This window comes from Etheostoma spectabile, chromosome 12 (assembly GCF_008692095.1).
Source record: "Etheostoma spectabile isolate EspeVRDwgs_2016 chromosome 12, UIUC_Espe_1.0, whole genome shotgun sequence".
Lineage (NCBI taxonomy): Eukaryota > Metazoa > Chordata > Actinopteri > Perciformes > Percidae > Etheostoma > Etheostoma spectabile.
Window position 1 is genome coordinate 15,911,374 of NC_045744.1, and position 14,479 is coordinate 15,925,852.

Genomic DNA, 14,479 nt, shown 5'->3' on the forward strand with positions numbered 1-14,479 from the left:
TATTGTCCTGCCCTCGCAGACTGACGGGGAAGCTCACTTGTCTGTTTTTTCTCTCGTTCATCATCCGTCTAGCCGCACTACACCTTCCTTCGTTCTAGATTTTCTTCTCATATCAATGCAGCAAAGTGAAAACGTGAGCTGAAGGATATAATAAATATACTTTTTTGAGTAGGGAGTAAAGACCTTGACATAATGAATGCTTTTGTCTAGTTCAGTCCAAGAAAACATATGCTGCAATATCTTGAAATTTTCAAGATATTGAGATTTAAGATTATCTTGAATCTTTCATTGTATTTTGTCCCTTTAATTGTGCACATTGCCTCCAGCCATTTCTGCCTGTTCCAGCCCATTGTGTGGACTGAGCAGTGCTGATAAAGCACTCATTACTCTTCATTTTAGAAACATCCGAATAAAGCTGGAAAATAATTACCAAGAATGTAGCCAGGCTACCCATTCAGGTTTTGCTACAAAAGCCTTGCAGCCAGCCTGCCTTTCATGACAAAGACATGATAGAGAGTACATGCTAGAATACAGCAAGACTTAATGTCTAAAGTTCATCCTGACCTTGCAACAAAAAGCTGTGAACCAAACTTAACTGAAAAGTTGTTTTTTATTGTTTTTATAGGCTTTAAAAATGCTTTTATCCTTCACTAATCTTTCAGCCGCAGAATAAGCGCTGGCTGCCCCCGCGAGAAGTTAGATTCACGAGATAAATATTTATTCACATGAGTGTGAGATACGCTCACACGCACACAAAGATGGTCCCGCAGTCTTTCCAAAGTGTGTCGATACCTCTAGCAATGCGATGGGAATCTCGGACCGGCTGAAGTGGCTGCCTGCCTGGCAGTGGGGGGCAGCAGATGGAGGGAAGGAAGCCAGTCAGCGTTCTACTTCTAGAGCGGTCTCTGTGAATCCTCACGTCTGTGTGTGGAGCCTGAGAAGCACAGGGCCATGGCAACTACTGTACATGTCTTCCTGCCTAGAGAGCATGGCAGATTAACATAAGCTTCCTGTCAAAGCACCGATGTGAACTGAGTTGCAAATACATTCTGTGGTACTAAAAATAGAGGGAAACCCTCCTATTATTAATTAGATGCCGCATATAAAAATCAGCTCTTGAAAATTCCTGTATGAAACGTTTAGTTAAATCTGATTATCTGGCACCAGTTCCCTCTTTACACATCCAGTACATATGGAGAAACATTAGCATTCATAGGGAGTCGTGTTTCTGACCACCTGGCAATGTAAAGTAATGTACTTTGCTGGTTCTAATTCCCCATCAAATTTACATATAGTAAAATTACTAAAACATAGCTGACACAGAAAAACTAGAATTGTTAGGGTCCCCTAGCCTTGACTCTAGGTCCTAGGCATAGTTTCTTACCAGGTTGGTAACCCAGCCTGGTTTCCTTTCTCCTGAAGGGACTGCTCTTTCTCAAGTCACCCTTAAACATCACCATTCCCATATATTACAATAAAACCTAAACAAGAGACAACCTGCGATCACACCAGCCACGATGCCAGATCTCTCTCTTTCTTGCACTCTCTCTTACACACACACACACACACGCACGCACATTTCTCTGAGGCTTTATTGTCTATTTTTATGTGATGACTTAAAGCAACACTTTTCATCATTTCTCACCTCTAGCACAACACCATCAAAGAGAAAAACAACTTTAACCAGGTCATTGCATTACCAAGAGATGTGCTGCTTGACTGAGATCATCTCACTGAGCCAGAGCAGGGTAGCATTAACAAATCACTTACCTATGTCATCTCTGCTCAGAGAGCTTTGGATCCGACAGGTTTTATCATATCATATCATATCATATCATATATGTACATTCAGACCACAAACAACCAAAACAAAAAGATAAAGATAAGTGTAAAGGAAGTCCGTTTCCTCAAAGTCAGTGGCCGTTTTGTTTGTACCAAGAGTCATTTTCCTTTCTCTCTCTTAGCTGAATTCAATTATTTTTTTCTGGACTATTGAAGGAAAAAAAAAAAAAAAATCTCCTCTCCCTCAGACCCTATTGTCTTTCTTAATACCGCATTTCAATTGTTTCTACAGTATGTTGCCCTTTTTATATAAAACTTTTTTTTTTTTTAACTGTAACGAAAACATTAGAAAATAATTACAAGAAAAACACAAAGATCCCAGAATTCTCCTCTCTAGTGTCCAGAACATTACATTAGGAGTCCCCAAGGAATCTGCTGGATAACGTGTCCTGCTTCTCCTGTTGCAATGGGGATCATGTTAGAAGATGGAATGGCAGCTCCGACGTGAGGGGCTACATGTGCAAGAGGTGGACTCCGAGGAAAGCTGGAGGGTTGAAGAATTCTTTTGAAGGAATTTTGGAGATGGACGCTGTGATCTGGGCTCAGAACCGGAGGTGAGATTTGTGTTTCACCATGTATCTGAGGAAAGAGAAGGTAAGAAGGGTGAGTTTGTGCAATGCCAATGTCTTCATGAATTTTAAACATAATTTAAAAGTACTACCGACAATAAATGGAAACAGTAGAACTGAAAATAAAAACAGATGAGTATACATAGAAGTGCACAAGAATGAGGACAGACCTGTCGAGGGTTTCCCAAAAGCGCAGGAAGACGGGCCGGTCCAGATGGCGCCTGTGGCGGCTCAGCTCCAGGACGGTCACATCCCACTTCTGCACGTTGGGGTCTGTCTTTGCCTCATCATACTTCAAATGAAAGGCTCGAACTGGAGGGGAAACATGTATGCACACGAGTTTTTGGATGAATTTTGTTTCAGGGCGGAAGGAAACAAGCAGCCATCAAAACCGGCGTAATAACACTATAATGTGAGAAAGGCTTTTTAACCACGCTTGCAACAAAAACAACCAGGCGATCATGTGCAACATGCTGCATGGTGATATTACCTTTAACAAATTCTAGCATTTGAGATTTTTATTAAATTATGTTTTTCATCTGATTAAAGTGCAAAAAATCGGATTTCAAGTTTGTTGCCTTGACTTCACAACAGCAGATATTGCCAGCTAGGTTTAACTACTACACAGAACCTTCAGATCCAGCCTGTAAAGTTTTTTTATTTTTACAAAGATGTCATAACCAACTTCAAACTTTTTTTTAATTTATCGATTAGTTTTAAAATGGTGAAAACATTTAAAATCACATTTGCAGGTGACAGAGAAAAACTGAAAACAAACAAAACAAGCAGAATTAAAATTACTTTATATACAGTATCTGTATTACTCACTTTTAGCAAAAATGTCAACAGGAGATCCATCGGGGAGCAGCCATGGCCAGCCTTTAAACTGCCAGGCAGGACCCTGAACAAACACAGCCACCACTCGATCCCTGCAGGAGCACACAATTCCTGGTTGGTGTTGTTGTTGTGAAGAGACATTATGTGTAACAGTTGAATACAAAATACAGAATCAAACATTTAACATGAAACCTAGTCATCTGCCACCATTAATGGTGCTGTAATGCTGCTTGATATCATATCAAGGATTAATGCTTAATGTGACATTACATATCTTTGAACTGCGTTCTTAGCGGCTAGATTTAATGCTCTTTATAATATAATGAGGCAAGACTGAGGTGTTGGCAACCCTGGTGCAAGACACACCAAACTGATTGTGTCGACAGGATGTAGGCGTAACTCTATTACGATTGTGTAAAATAATGAAAATACAGCGAAAATGAACAAAACAAAAAACAAAACACAACAGTGCTACCTCCAAAAAAATGTGAAACTAATAAGAGGCCAGTGTTTTGCAACAATTAGATTATAATACAAATTCTCAAACATCTTGCATGTTTAATTATGACTCATTTGTCAAACTCGTGCCAGACCTTCTTCCACAGCGCTGCGAAAGAAGGTCTGGCTAGTCCACACATCATTCTGGAATGGGAGAAAAACAAGCTCCGGTTTATTGCAATTTCTTAAAATCAATCACAATCATCTTAGGTTGCGCAAAGCGGCAGATGGAGCCAGGGTGCTGCTGTAAAACAGTCTCGGGAAGGAACTTGTTCTAGTGGAACATGTGTACATTCAAAAGTTGTTTTAGTGGTGCAACAGAAAACTCGGATTGGATAGATAGACTAGCTAGCTGTCTGGATTTACCCTGCAGAGATCTGAGGAGCAGTTAACCATAGTCCTCAGTCCTCATAAATCCATCAGTTTAAAATGCCAACACAAAGAAAGCGGAACGTAACAGACACTCGACCGAAAAGGACATCCAGCGGAATTTCTGGCGGCACCAGAGCATACCCGGAAGTGGAACGTCGAGGATATAGGCTAGTCAACCACCAATGACTCAATCACAAAGACACTGGTGTCAAAAGCTGAGCCATCTGAGGTATGGACTGACATGTAGCTGTTTTCATGCTTTGTTCTAAAGCAAACAGGCTGTAGCAAGTGTAACTTGTTATTCTTAGAATAACACGAAAGTCTCAGATTATGTATCATATTTGTCAAATGGATTGTCTATACTGTAATTTTATTAGGTTGGTTATTCATACATCTTTCTGTCTTGGGAGAATTATCCCTCCTCACTCCCAAGGGATGGTTGTAAGGACAGAGGGTGTTGTATGCTGTACAGATTGCTGAGTCCCTTAAGGTAAATTTGTAATTTTGGGCTATATATAAATAAAGAATAGAAAAAGAAAAAAGTAGGAAATGCTGACATTATGGCAACCCTGCAGCCCGCGCTGGTTCTCTCCACACAAGGTTCCCGTTCAGTGGGAACATTTTAATTAACCATAAATTGAACTGTAAATTACATGCAAACATTAACAGAATGCTTACCAGTCCTGTGGAGCCAGTTTGAGCGGCTGATCAATGATACGGTACGGCACAGTGACACTCAGTGTTGTACCACCGGGCTGGATCTGGTCTTTGCGCCTCTGAAGCAGAACCTCATTGTCGCGCTGGATACCCTGCTTCTTCTTCTCTTCTGGTGTGACAAACCTAGTGTGGTAACAAAATTAATACTACTACTTTAAAGGGTTGGGCGATGTGCCCTAAAATGGCAGTTGACAGTGTTTACAGTAAAACATTGTGTAAATAAAAAATATTTACATAAATACTACTATGGGCTAAAAGTTAACATAGAAACGATCAGACATACAGTACATTTAAATGTCCTCTATAAATAGACAGTATTACATGGCTATGCTGTCGATTGCTGGTAGGGGCAGTAATTACTTGACCCACTTTCACTTAACTATGTTGCCGTAAAGTCTAGACTCAATCAGATGTCCGTGATCTACGTATCGACATTACAGTGGAATGTTTAACAAAGCAACATTAATAGCCTAATATATCATCATTGCTGAGATTAAACTACATTCTTGGTTGTATTTGCACTGAATAACGCATTCAATAAAACACAAACATAACTCTTGCAGCGCACATAAACAGCACCCTCATGAACTAGCCTACTGTTGCTAACGTACGTTCATAAATCCTACATAACATCGTCATCAGACTTACTTATTGATGCACGCACACAGTAATGTTGACAAACTTAGTGATAGCGTTTCACGTTAAAACCTTCTCTCTCATGCTCGAGACCACTGTGTCCAACATTAGTAGGAAGGTAGAGCGAGCTACAACTGACAGGGAGAGAGAGAATGTATCCCTACAGCCAATCCAGTCTGCTCAAAGCGATGGTCTTTTTCACAAATAGGTTGCACGCAAAGGGGAAAAAAGTATATTCCACTGCAATCCATTCCATTGCACTGCGCGGCTACTTAAAGAAGCTTTATCCGTGGTTAACACTCCATTACTAGATATGAGCAATATGTCTTTATTAACAGGTTATGTACTGCGGTCATTTTAAGTAGCTGTGATAAAACTTCTCCTGGAAAAAAACCTCCCTCAACCCTGAGGTCTTAGCAAACTATAGACCTATATCTAATCTTCCATTTCTCTCCAAGATCCTTGAGAAGGTAGTCACTAATAAGTTACGTGATTTTTTACATAGCAATAGTTTACTTTCAGTCAGGATTTAGAAAGCATCATAGCACAGAGATGGCACTGGTGAAAATTACTAATGATCTAACTGCTGCAGACAAAGGACTTGTGTCTGTACTTGTTTTACTAGATATTAGTGCTGCATTCTACACCATTGACCATAATATCCTGTTACAGAGAGTGGAACATTTAGTTGGCATTAAAGGAATCGCACTAAGTTGGTTTAAGTCATATTTATCCGATCAATCTCAATTTGTTAATGTTAACGATAAATCCTCCAAGTATGCTAAAGTTAACCATGGCGTTACACAAGGGCTCAGTGCTTGGACCAATTCTTTTCTCCTTAAATATGCTTCCTCTAGGCAATATTATTAGGAAACACTCAACTTTCAGTGTTATGCGGATGACACCCAATTATATCTATCAATCAAGCCGGACAAAACCAGACAATTAGCTAAACTTCAAGCGTGCATAAATGAAAATAAAATAAAAACCTGGATGACCTACAGTTTTCTGCTGTTAAACTCAGACAAAACTGAAGTTATTGTGCTGGCTCCTAAACAACTTAGAACTTCGTTGTCTAGGGATATACGTAGCTACTCTGTATGGTATTGCCCTGGCATCCAGCACTACTGTCAGAAAACTAGGAGTTATTTTTGATCAGGATTTATCCTTTAACACTCATCTAAAACAAACCTCAAAAACAACCTTTTTTCATCTTTGTAACACTGCCAAAATTAGGAACATCACGTCTCAAAATGAATCTGAAAAACTAGTCCACGCATTTGTTATTTCTAGGTTGGACTTCTATAATTCTTTATCATTAGGTTGCTGAAAAAGTCCCTTAAGACTCTCCAGCTGATCATAAGGCTGCAGCGCGTGTTCTGACAAGAACTAAGAAAAGAGATCATAATTCTCCTGTATTAGCGTCTCTGCATTGGCTTCCTGTAAAATCCAGGATTGAATTTAAAATCCTTCTCCTGACCTACAAAGCTCTAAATGATCAAGCACCTCTTATCTTGAAGAGCTCTTGGTGCCTTATTGTCCCACTAGAGCACTACACTCCCAGAATTCAGAGTTACTTGTGAGTCTCTAAAAGTAGAATGGGAGCCAGAGCCTTCAGCTATCAGGCTCCTCTACTGTGGAATCAGCTTCTGGTCTGGGTTCGGAAGGTAGACACCGTCACCTCATTTAAGAGTAAACTTAAAACTCTCCTCCTTGATAAAGCTTATTGTTAGGGAGTGAAGAGTCGCAGCGTTTGCCTAGACCACCGGGGAAGGGTGTATAGCTGCAGACATGGCACCCCTTCTCTTCATAATCGTCAGATTAATAACCATATACAGTTGTGTTCGAAATAATAGCAGTGCCTCACAGCAGCAAGAAAATCACTGGTTTTATTAACATTTCAAACTCTATACCCCAGATAAGTTTCTGGGGGGTAAATAAAGGTATAGAAAACCAAAACCCAACAGGACAGCCATGCATACTGTGGATTCTGTGAAATTGAATGATTACTGAAAAGGGTGTGTTCAAAAAAATAGCAGTGGTGAGTTCAATTAGAGAGGGCATCAATTAGGGAGGTATTCTGGAAAAAGGGTGTTAACGGTGATCCGTATTTAAGGATCAAGACAACTGGCATGCTGGCTGTGCATTTCTCCTGAAAAACAATGAAATGGGTCGTTCAAGACACTGTTCTGAAGATGAGCGTTTCCTAATAAAAATTGATAAAGAAGGAAACATACAAAGAGGTGCAGAAATCATTGGCTGTTCACTAAAGCAACCATTTCCGGATCTACTATCGCATTACAGGGAATGTTTAACAAGCACTTAATACCTAATATATCATCATTGCGGGGATTAACTACATTCTTGGTTGTATTTGCATGAATAACGCATTCAATAAAACACAAACATAACTCTGCAGCGCACTAACAGCACCCCTCAGAACTACTACTGTTGCTAACGTACGTTCATAATCCTACAAAACATCCTCATCGACTTACTTATTGATGCACGCACACAGTATGTTGAAAAACTTAGTGGATAGCGTTTCACGTTAAAAACCTTCTCTCTCATGCTCGAAAACCACTGTGTCCAACATTAGTAGAAGGTAGAGCGAGCTACAACTGAAGGGAGAGAGAGAATGTATCCCTACAGCCAATCCAGCCCTGCTCAAAGCGATGGTTTTTTTCCCACAAATAGGTTGCACGCAAAGGGAAAAAAGTATTTTTCCACTGCAACCATTCATTGCACTGCGCGCTACTTAAAGAAGCTTTTCCGGGGTTTAACACTCCATTACTAATATGAGAAATATGTCTTTTTTAACAGGTTATGTACTGCGGTCATTTTAAGTAGCTGTGATAAAATTTCCCTCCTGGAAAAAACCTCCCTAAACCCCTGAGGTCTTAGCAAAACTATAGACCTATATCTAATCTTCCATTTCTCTCCAAGATCCTTGGAAGGTAGTCACTAATAAGTTACGTGATTTTTACATAGCAATAGTTTTACTTTCAGTCGGGATTTAGAAAGCATCATAGCACAGAGAGGCACTGGTGAAAATTACTAATGATCTAACTGCTGCAGACAAAGGACTTGTGTCTGTACTTGTTTACTAATATTGGCTGCTTCTACACCATTGACCATAATATCCTGTTACAGAGAGTGGAACATTTAGTTGGCATTAAAGGAACGCACTAAGTTGGTTTAAGTCATATTTATCCGATCAATCCTCAATTTGTTAATGTTTAACGATAATCCTCCATATGCTAAAGTTAACCAGGGCGTTACACAAGGCTCAGTGCTTGGACCAATTCTTTTCTCCTTAAATATGCTTCCCCCTAGGCAATTTATAGGAAACACTCAACTTTCAGTGTTTATGCGGATGACACCCAATTATATCTATCAATCAAGCCGGACAAAACCAACAATTAGCTAAACTTCAAGCGTGCATAAAAGAAAATAAAATAAAAACCCGGATGACCTACGTTTTTCTGCTGTTAAACTCGACAAAACTGAAGTTATTGTGCGGCTCCTAAAACTTAGAACTTCGTTGTCTAGGGTATACGTAGCACTCGTATGGTATGCCCTGGCATCCAGCACTACTGTCAAAACTAGGAGTTATTTTTGATCAGGATTTTATCCTTTAACACTCATCTAAAACAACTCAAAACAACCTTTTTCATCTTTGTAACACTGCCAAAATTAGGAACATCACTTTTCAAAAAGAAACTGAAAAACTAGTCCACGCATTTGTTATTTCTAGGGTTTGGGCTTCTTAATTCTTTACATTAGGTTGCTGAAAAGTCCTTAAGACTCTCCAGCTGATCCATAAGGCTGCAGCGCGTGTTTGACAAGAAATAAGAAAAGAGATCATAATTCTCCTGTATTAGCGTCTCTGCATTGGCTTCCTGAAAATCCAGGATTGAATTTAAAATCCTTCCCCGACCTACAAAGCTCTAAGATCAGCACTCTTATCTTGAAGAGCCGTGCCTTATTGTCCACTAGAGCACTACCTCCAGCAATTCAGAGTTTATTGTAGTCTCTAAAAGTAGAATCAGGAGCCAGGACTTCAGCTATCGCTCCTTACTGTGAATCATGCTTCTGTCTGGTTCGAAGGTAATACCTCACTCATTTAAGAGTAACTTAAACTCTCTCCTTGAAAAGCTTATGTTATGGATGAGTAGTTGCAAGTCGTTTTGCCGAAGAACCTGGGAAGTGTATAGCTGCAACATGGCACCCTTCTCTTCTAATCGTCAGATTATTTAACCATATAATCAATAATATAATAAAACTAGAGGGAGGAGGGCAGTACAGCCCGACCAGGCTCCCTCTTTAACCTGTCTCTCTTAGTTATGCTGTTATAGTTTTAGACTGCTGGGGGATTTCCTTTGACACACTGAGCTCCTCTATTGCTATGTAAAAAAAATTATCTTTCCATTTGTGTGCATCCAAGTCCCAGAAATGCTGGTTACTAACCTAGCTCTGGGGAGTCATTCCCCAGAGTCCTTATGTTCTTTTCCCCCCAGCATGTTTCCTTGGATCAGGGAGGCTCCATAATCATGGTTGCAGCTGTCGCAATGGTCCTGCTACACATTCTGCGATGCCCTGTTAAATCCTGCTACGCTCTGCGGTGCCCTGCTACGCTCTGCTGTGCGAGCCTGGGTCTGCCTGAGGTTTCTTCCTAAAAGGGAGTTTTTCCTTGCCACTGTTGCTTGCTCTGAAGGGAACTACTAGAACTGTTGGGTCTGTGTAAATTATAGAATGTTGTCGAGACTTACTCTATCTGGAAAGTATCTCAAGATAACTCTTGTTATGAATTGATACTATACATAAAATTGAAATAGTTCAAGACAGACGCAGTTCTCAATTTCCCATCCAGTGACTAGGATTAGCATGTGTCTGACAGGGTGGGGGTGTGGCATCACAATGGTGGCACTACATCATGATGTTGGCCAGCCATCAAGATGGACAATCGTCCATCGGCACAACCCTACTACTTTATCTCATTTACAGTATTTTATAGAAAATACACATTTGCTTACAAGGCACTGAAAATCTAATTTCTCAATCAGCTTTGGTTCCAACTTTGGTATTTCTGATTTTGGAGTTTTCTGCTCGTCCCTTTTCCTGTTGCTCTTCTCACTGATTTGAAGGTGATGTCATGTTTTGGACTGTTGAAACACCCATCATATGGCTTTGAAACTTTGATTGCTGCGTATTAAATGTTATAGAAAAACAAAGAAAGATATGGAACCAGAATTATTTGTTGTGCTTGGTTTGTATAATGCATGCTGTAGGCTTTACTATCTCTCATTCAATTAGAATAAGGAGAGAGACTGGCAGACTGGCTGTATAATAACGTTAGATGCAACAGATTAATCATTAGTTATGGTAAATAACAGCAATTCCTGTATTTACAGCACCTTTTTGGAAATGGGTCATGTACAATATGCAAATATGTATTTATGTTCATTGTCCTTTTGTTAGTCTAAAATAAGTAGTGATGCACAATATATTGGCAATTATTGAAGGATTATCATAGAAACTCATATTGGTAAATGGTCTTAACAGCAATAATGAAATTATGTATCGGACAACACAAGTTATAAGTTGAGTTGTCATTATGTAATATCACCAAACGCCAAAGAAATTTCTATGCGTTAAGATTAGTTTTCCAAACAATACATTCAAACAGAGATGGGAAGTAACAAATACTTTATTATACTCAAGTAGATTTTTTTTTTTTCTATACTATTTTTTGTGTGTCAACTTTTTACTTTTACTCCTTACATTTTAACAAAAATATTGGTACTTTCTACTCCTTACATTTTAAAAAATTGGCTTGTTACTTTAGTTTTTTACAAGAGGTTGTCAAGTTGGAGAATAACGGGGACACACGCCTCACACCGCAAGCGGGCGCGCGCGCTACATGGAGAAAGACGGAGAGAAAAGAAAGACTAGCTGTCCAGAGGACAATCAGTTGAGATTGTGTGTGTGTGTGTGCGCGTCTTTGAGAACTGTAAGTCGTCTAACTTATGTGGCCAGTTTATTTAAGCTTGTTGTTGTATTGGTCTATAGTTCTTGCACATTTAAAGTAAGTTAGCTAGTGATTCTGTCTTCTTCACCTGTTAGCTAGGTTGCACGTTGCATCAACAGAGAGAAGTTGTCTCTGTCCATGACAGACACACCTGGGGCAAAGTTGGACACCAGAATCAGCTTTAAATCCAGTCCTAAGCTAGTCCTCACTAAAAAGTTTCAAATAATTTCACTGGAGTTACTGATATTATTTTTTGACATCCATTTAAAATGTAGCCAACGGCATATAAACAGCATGTTCTCCATGTCCACTGAAGTTCCTCAGCGTGCATTCTAGTGACATCTGTGTGGTCCAGGTAGCTTTGTATATAAACAATGGTTGTCATTTGCAAGGCTACTTTTACATTTATACTTTAAGTAAATTTCCAAGCCTGTACTTTGTTACTTTTACTTAAGTAAAGAAGTTAAATCAGTACTTCTACTTTTTTTACTTTTATTCTCTGTCTCTAAAAGTTCCAACTTATTTAACAATAGCTGAGGATTTTGGCGACAAAAAAAATGGACGTACCACAGATATCAATTTTGGGCCCAATTCTGTTCACCATGTTATACAAATTAAAGTGTGTATTCCCTGACAGTGCAAAAGCCTAATGACTTGTAAAAAAAACAGAGTGACTCTACAACTTTCTGTACCCATTTAAAATGTAACCCCTCACAAAAAAACATGTTCATTCCTAGTGCTTCTACATGAGGCAGCGAGCAGTTTAAAGAAAATAAACAAAGTTAAAACAAGCAACTGTATACTTACTTTAGATCCTGCAGTAGATCCTTAGCATTGAGCATTGTGATGAGTGAGGTGGTGGCAGCAGGGATGATAACGATGGGTGTCCGGGACCCTGTTGGGAAAGTCATAACAGGTCTTGAAAAAAATAAACGGCAGTTACATGGCAGAATAGACAGCCTTTGTTGGTTTTACATTATATAACATCACAGTATACTGTATTTTATGTGCCAAAAACTGAGTTAGACCAATGTACCTTTCTTCTGATTTGGTGGAGGTCTGGCTTGTGAAACTAGAAGAAAAAAAGAGAAGAAGAATGTATGTACACAAACACATTTGTAGAGCGCATTACATTTCACAGTACAGCCATGACTAGACCCAAACAACCCGTATAGCTTCTGTCTAAACCCCATCTGAGCCAAGGAAGCAGTTTAGGGCCTGGACAGGTTGGGTTGGTCCCAGTCAAATTTGGGCAGACAATCAAAAATGATTTACTGCCATGCAAATGAAAATGGCTCAAATAAAAAGCTAAAATAAAATCAAAGAAATGAATGCCCGTGAGGCAAAATGTAGACCATTTACTCTGCGTTCCTTTCTTGAAATATTTGTCTATCAAGTTAAAATCCTCTATTTATATCATTGCTGTAGGACAAATGTGTCACAGTCAACCAGTCAGGTGGTCATCACTTACAACAAACAGACCGATAATGTTTTGTTGTGCTCTTACATATTCTGCAAGAATAAAAAAAAAAGGTGGAGGAAGATCCTGGGCCGGTATCTGTATTATGGAGTAAAACAGACGTGATTCAATCTCTCCAAATGTCCCTTTTACAGAGGCAGTTGGTTACATAAGGCACAAATTGATTTTACAAAAACTGGCAGTAAAAGTGGAAGCATTGCTAGGTAAAGTATCAAAAGTCTACAACCAGGTGACAAAAAAGCTTATTTGCTTTTATCTTGAAACAATGTTAAGACATTTTAGTCATTTACAGTACCTTCAAGAAACATTGCGTAACATGGACTTTTTTGTGATTTAGTGCCCCTACAGTTTCAGAGTGCAATTCACTTAAACACTGCTGTCAACTGCCGCTCATGATCAAAAACTAGCGAGTTCACAACTTTGCTCATACAGCCAAACATAAAGCAAGTGCAACAACACAAGACATAGTCAGCCAGTTAGTCCATCAGCAAGATGGCCAGCATGGCATCTATCTTGCTGGGACCATTCTTCCTTTTACAAGACAGTGTAGAATCAAAATGATTTTGAAGCTGCTTTTTTATTAAATAGATAAAAATAGTTGCATAACATTGCTTTAAATGCACCATCCTGCCTTGTCTACCTATATATGCACATCTTATAGATAGATGGTAATGCACAAAAGGAAATCCTCTGGAGCTGCAAAAACTGAAATGTAACAGCTGCTATTGTCCAAAGAGTGTATTGGATTGTTAGGTAGGATAATGTGGCATTTTCCCACATTTCCAAAATTCTATGAAATGTCACTTGGAAGAAAATCAGCTTTGTTACATTATGTACTGTAGTTTCCTTATCCAGGAGAGGGATATTTCCTGCTCGTTCAGAATAAAAATTAATGCATTAATAGATAAGATGATGGGAGCTTGGGATGTTTTGCAAAAAATTAGCATTATGCAACCTTAACAAAAACATTGTAAGCAGCAGACATATGCATGAAAGATGTAGATATTTTGAATCTAACCAACCTGGACGAGGGACAGGCTGCAGCGCTGGGGTCTGGGCCTTCCGAGCAGATGCTCCTTCCTGGAAAAAAACAACACCCAAGGGTCGTATTAATAAAACATACTATGCCTTTACCATGTAAATGTTGCAGCAACAAAATTGTTGCTGTGTGTGTTGTTGTACATGTAAATCCAAAAGGCCTAAGACTGCTCATCGAAAGACAAACAAATAAGACGTTGAGACACAAATAAAATTTACATAATTTTAAATAATAATTCAATAATATCAAAAGGTTACGCACTAAAGCTTTAAGAAACTGGAACAAACATTCAGCAATTTTACTTAAATTACTGACACGATAAATCAAATTTGTTAGCAAATCATTTTTGGTTGACCAATCGTTTCAACACAACGCGTGCCAGGTCAGTCCATCCCTGCCAATCAAAGCTTGTCTATAAATATACTCTGCTTCACTCCACATTAGCTTTACAATGCAGC

At 39.1% G+C, this 14,479-nt stretch overlaps 1 protein-coding gene across 1 annotated transcript in view; it reads right to left on the reverse strand.

The window, feature by feature from the left end:
* Window positions 1-1,998: 1,998 nt before the first annotated feature.
* cdc73 (cell division cycle 73, Paf1/RNA polymerase II complex component, homolog (S. cerevisiae)) overlaps window positions 1,999-14,479 on the reverse strand; it is a 32,891-nt gene continuing 20,410 nt past the window's right edge. The window contains exons 11-17 of the mRNA XM_032531851.1: window positions 14,005-14,062; window positions 12,539-12,574; window positions 12,310-12,397; window positions 4,797-4,958; window positions 3,240-3,340; window positions 2,582-2,723; window positions 1,999-2,421 (exon numbers count right to left, since the gene is read on the reverse strand). Coding sequence (XP_032387742.1) covers window positions 2,385-2,421; window positions 2,582-2,723; window positions 3,240-3,340; window positions 4,797-4,958; window positions 12,310-12,397; window positions 12,539-12,574; window positions 14,005-14,062 — 624 coding nt within the window. The 3' untranslated portion in view covers window positions 1,999-2,384. The remainder of the gene's footprint in view (window positions 2,422-2,581; window positions 2,724-3,239; window positions 3,341-4,796; window positions 4,959-12,309; window positions 12,398-12,538; window positions 12,575-14,004; window positions 14,063-14,479) is intronic.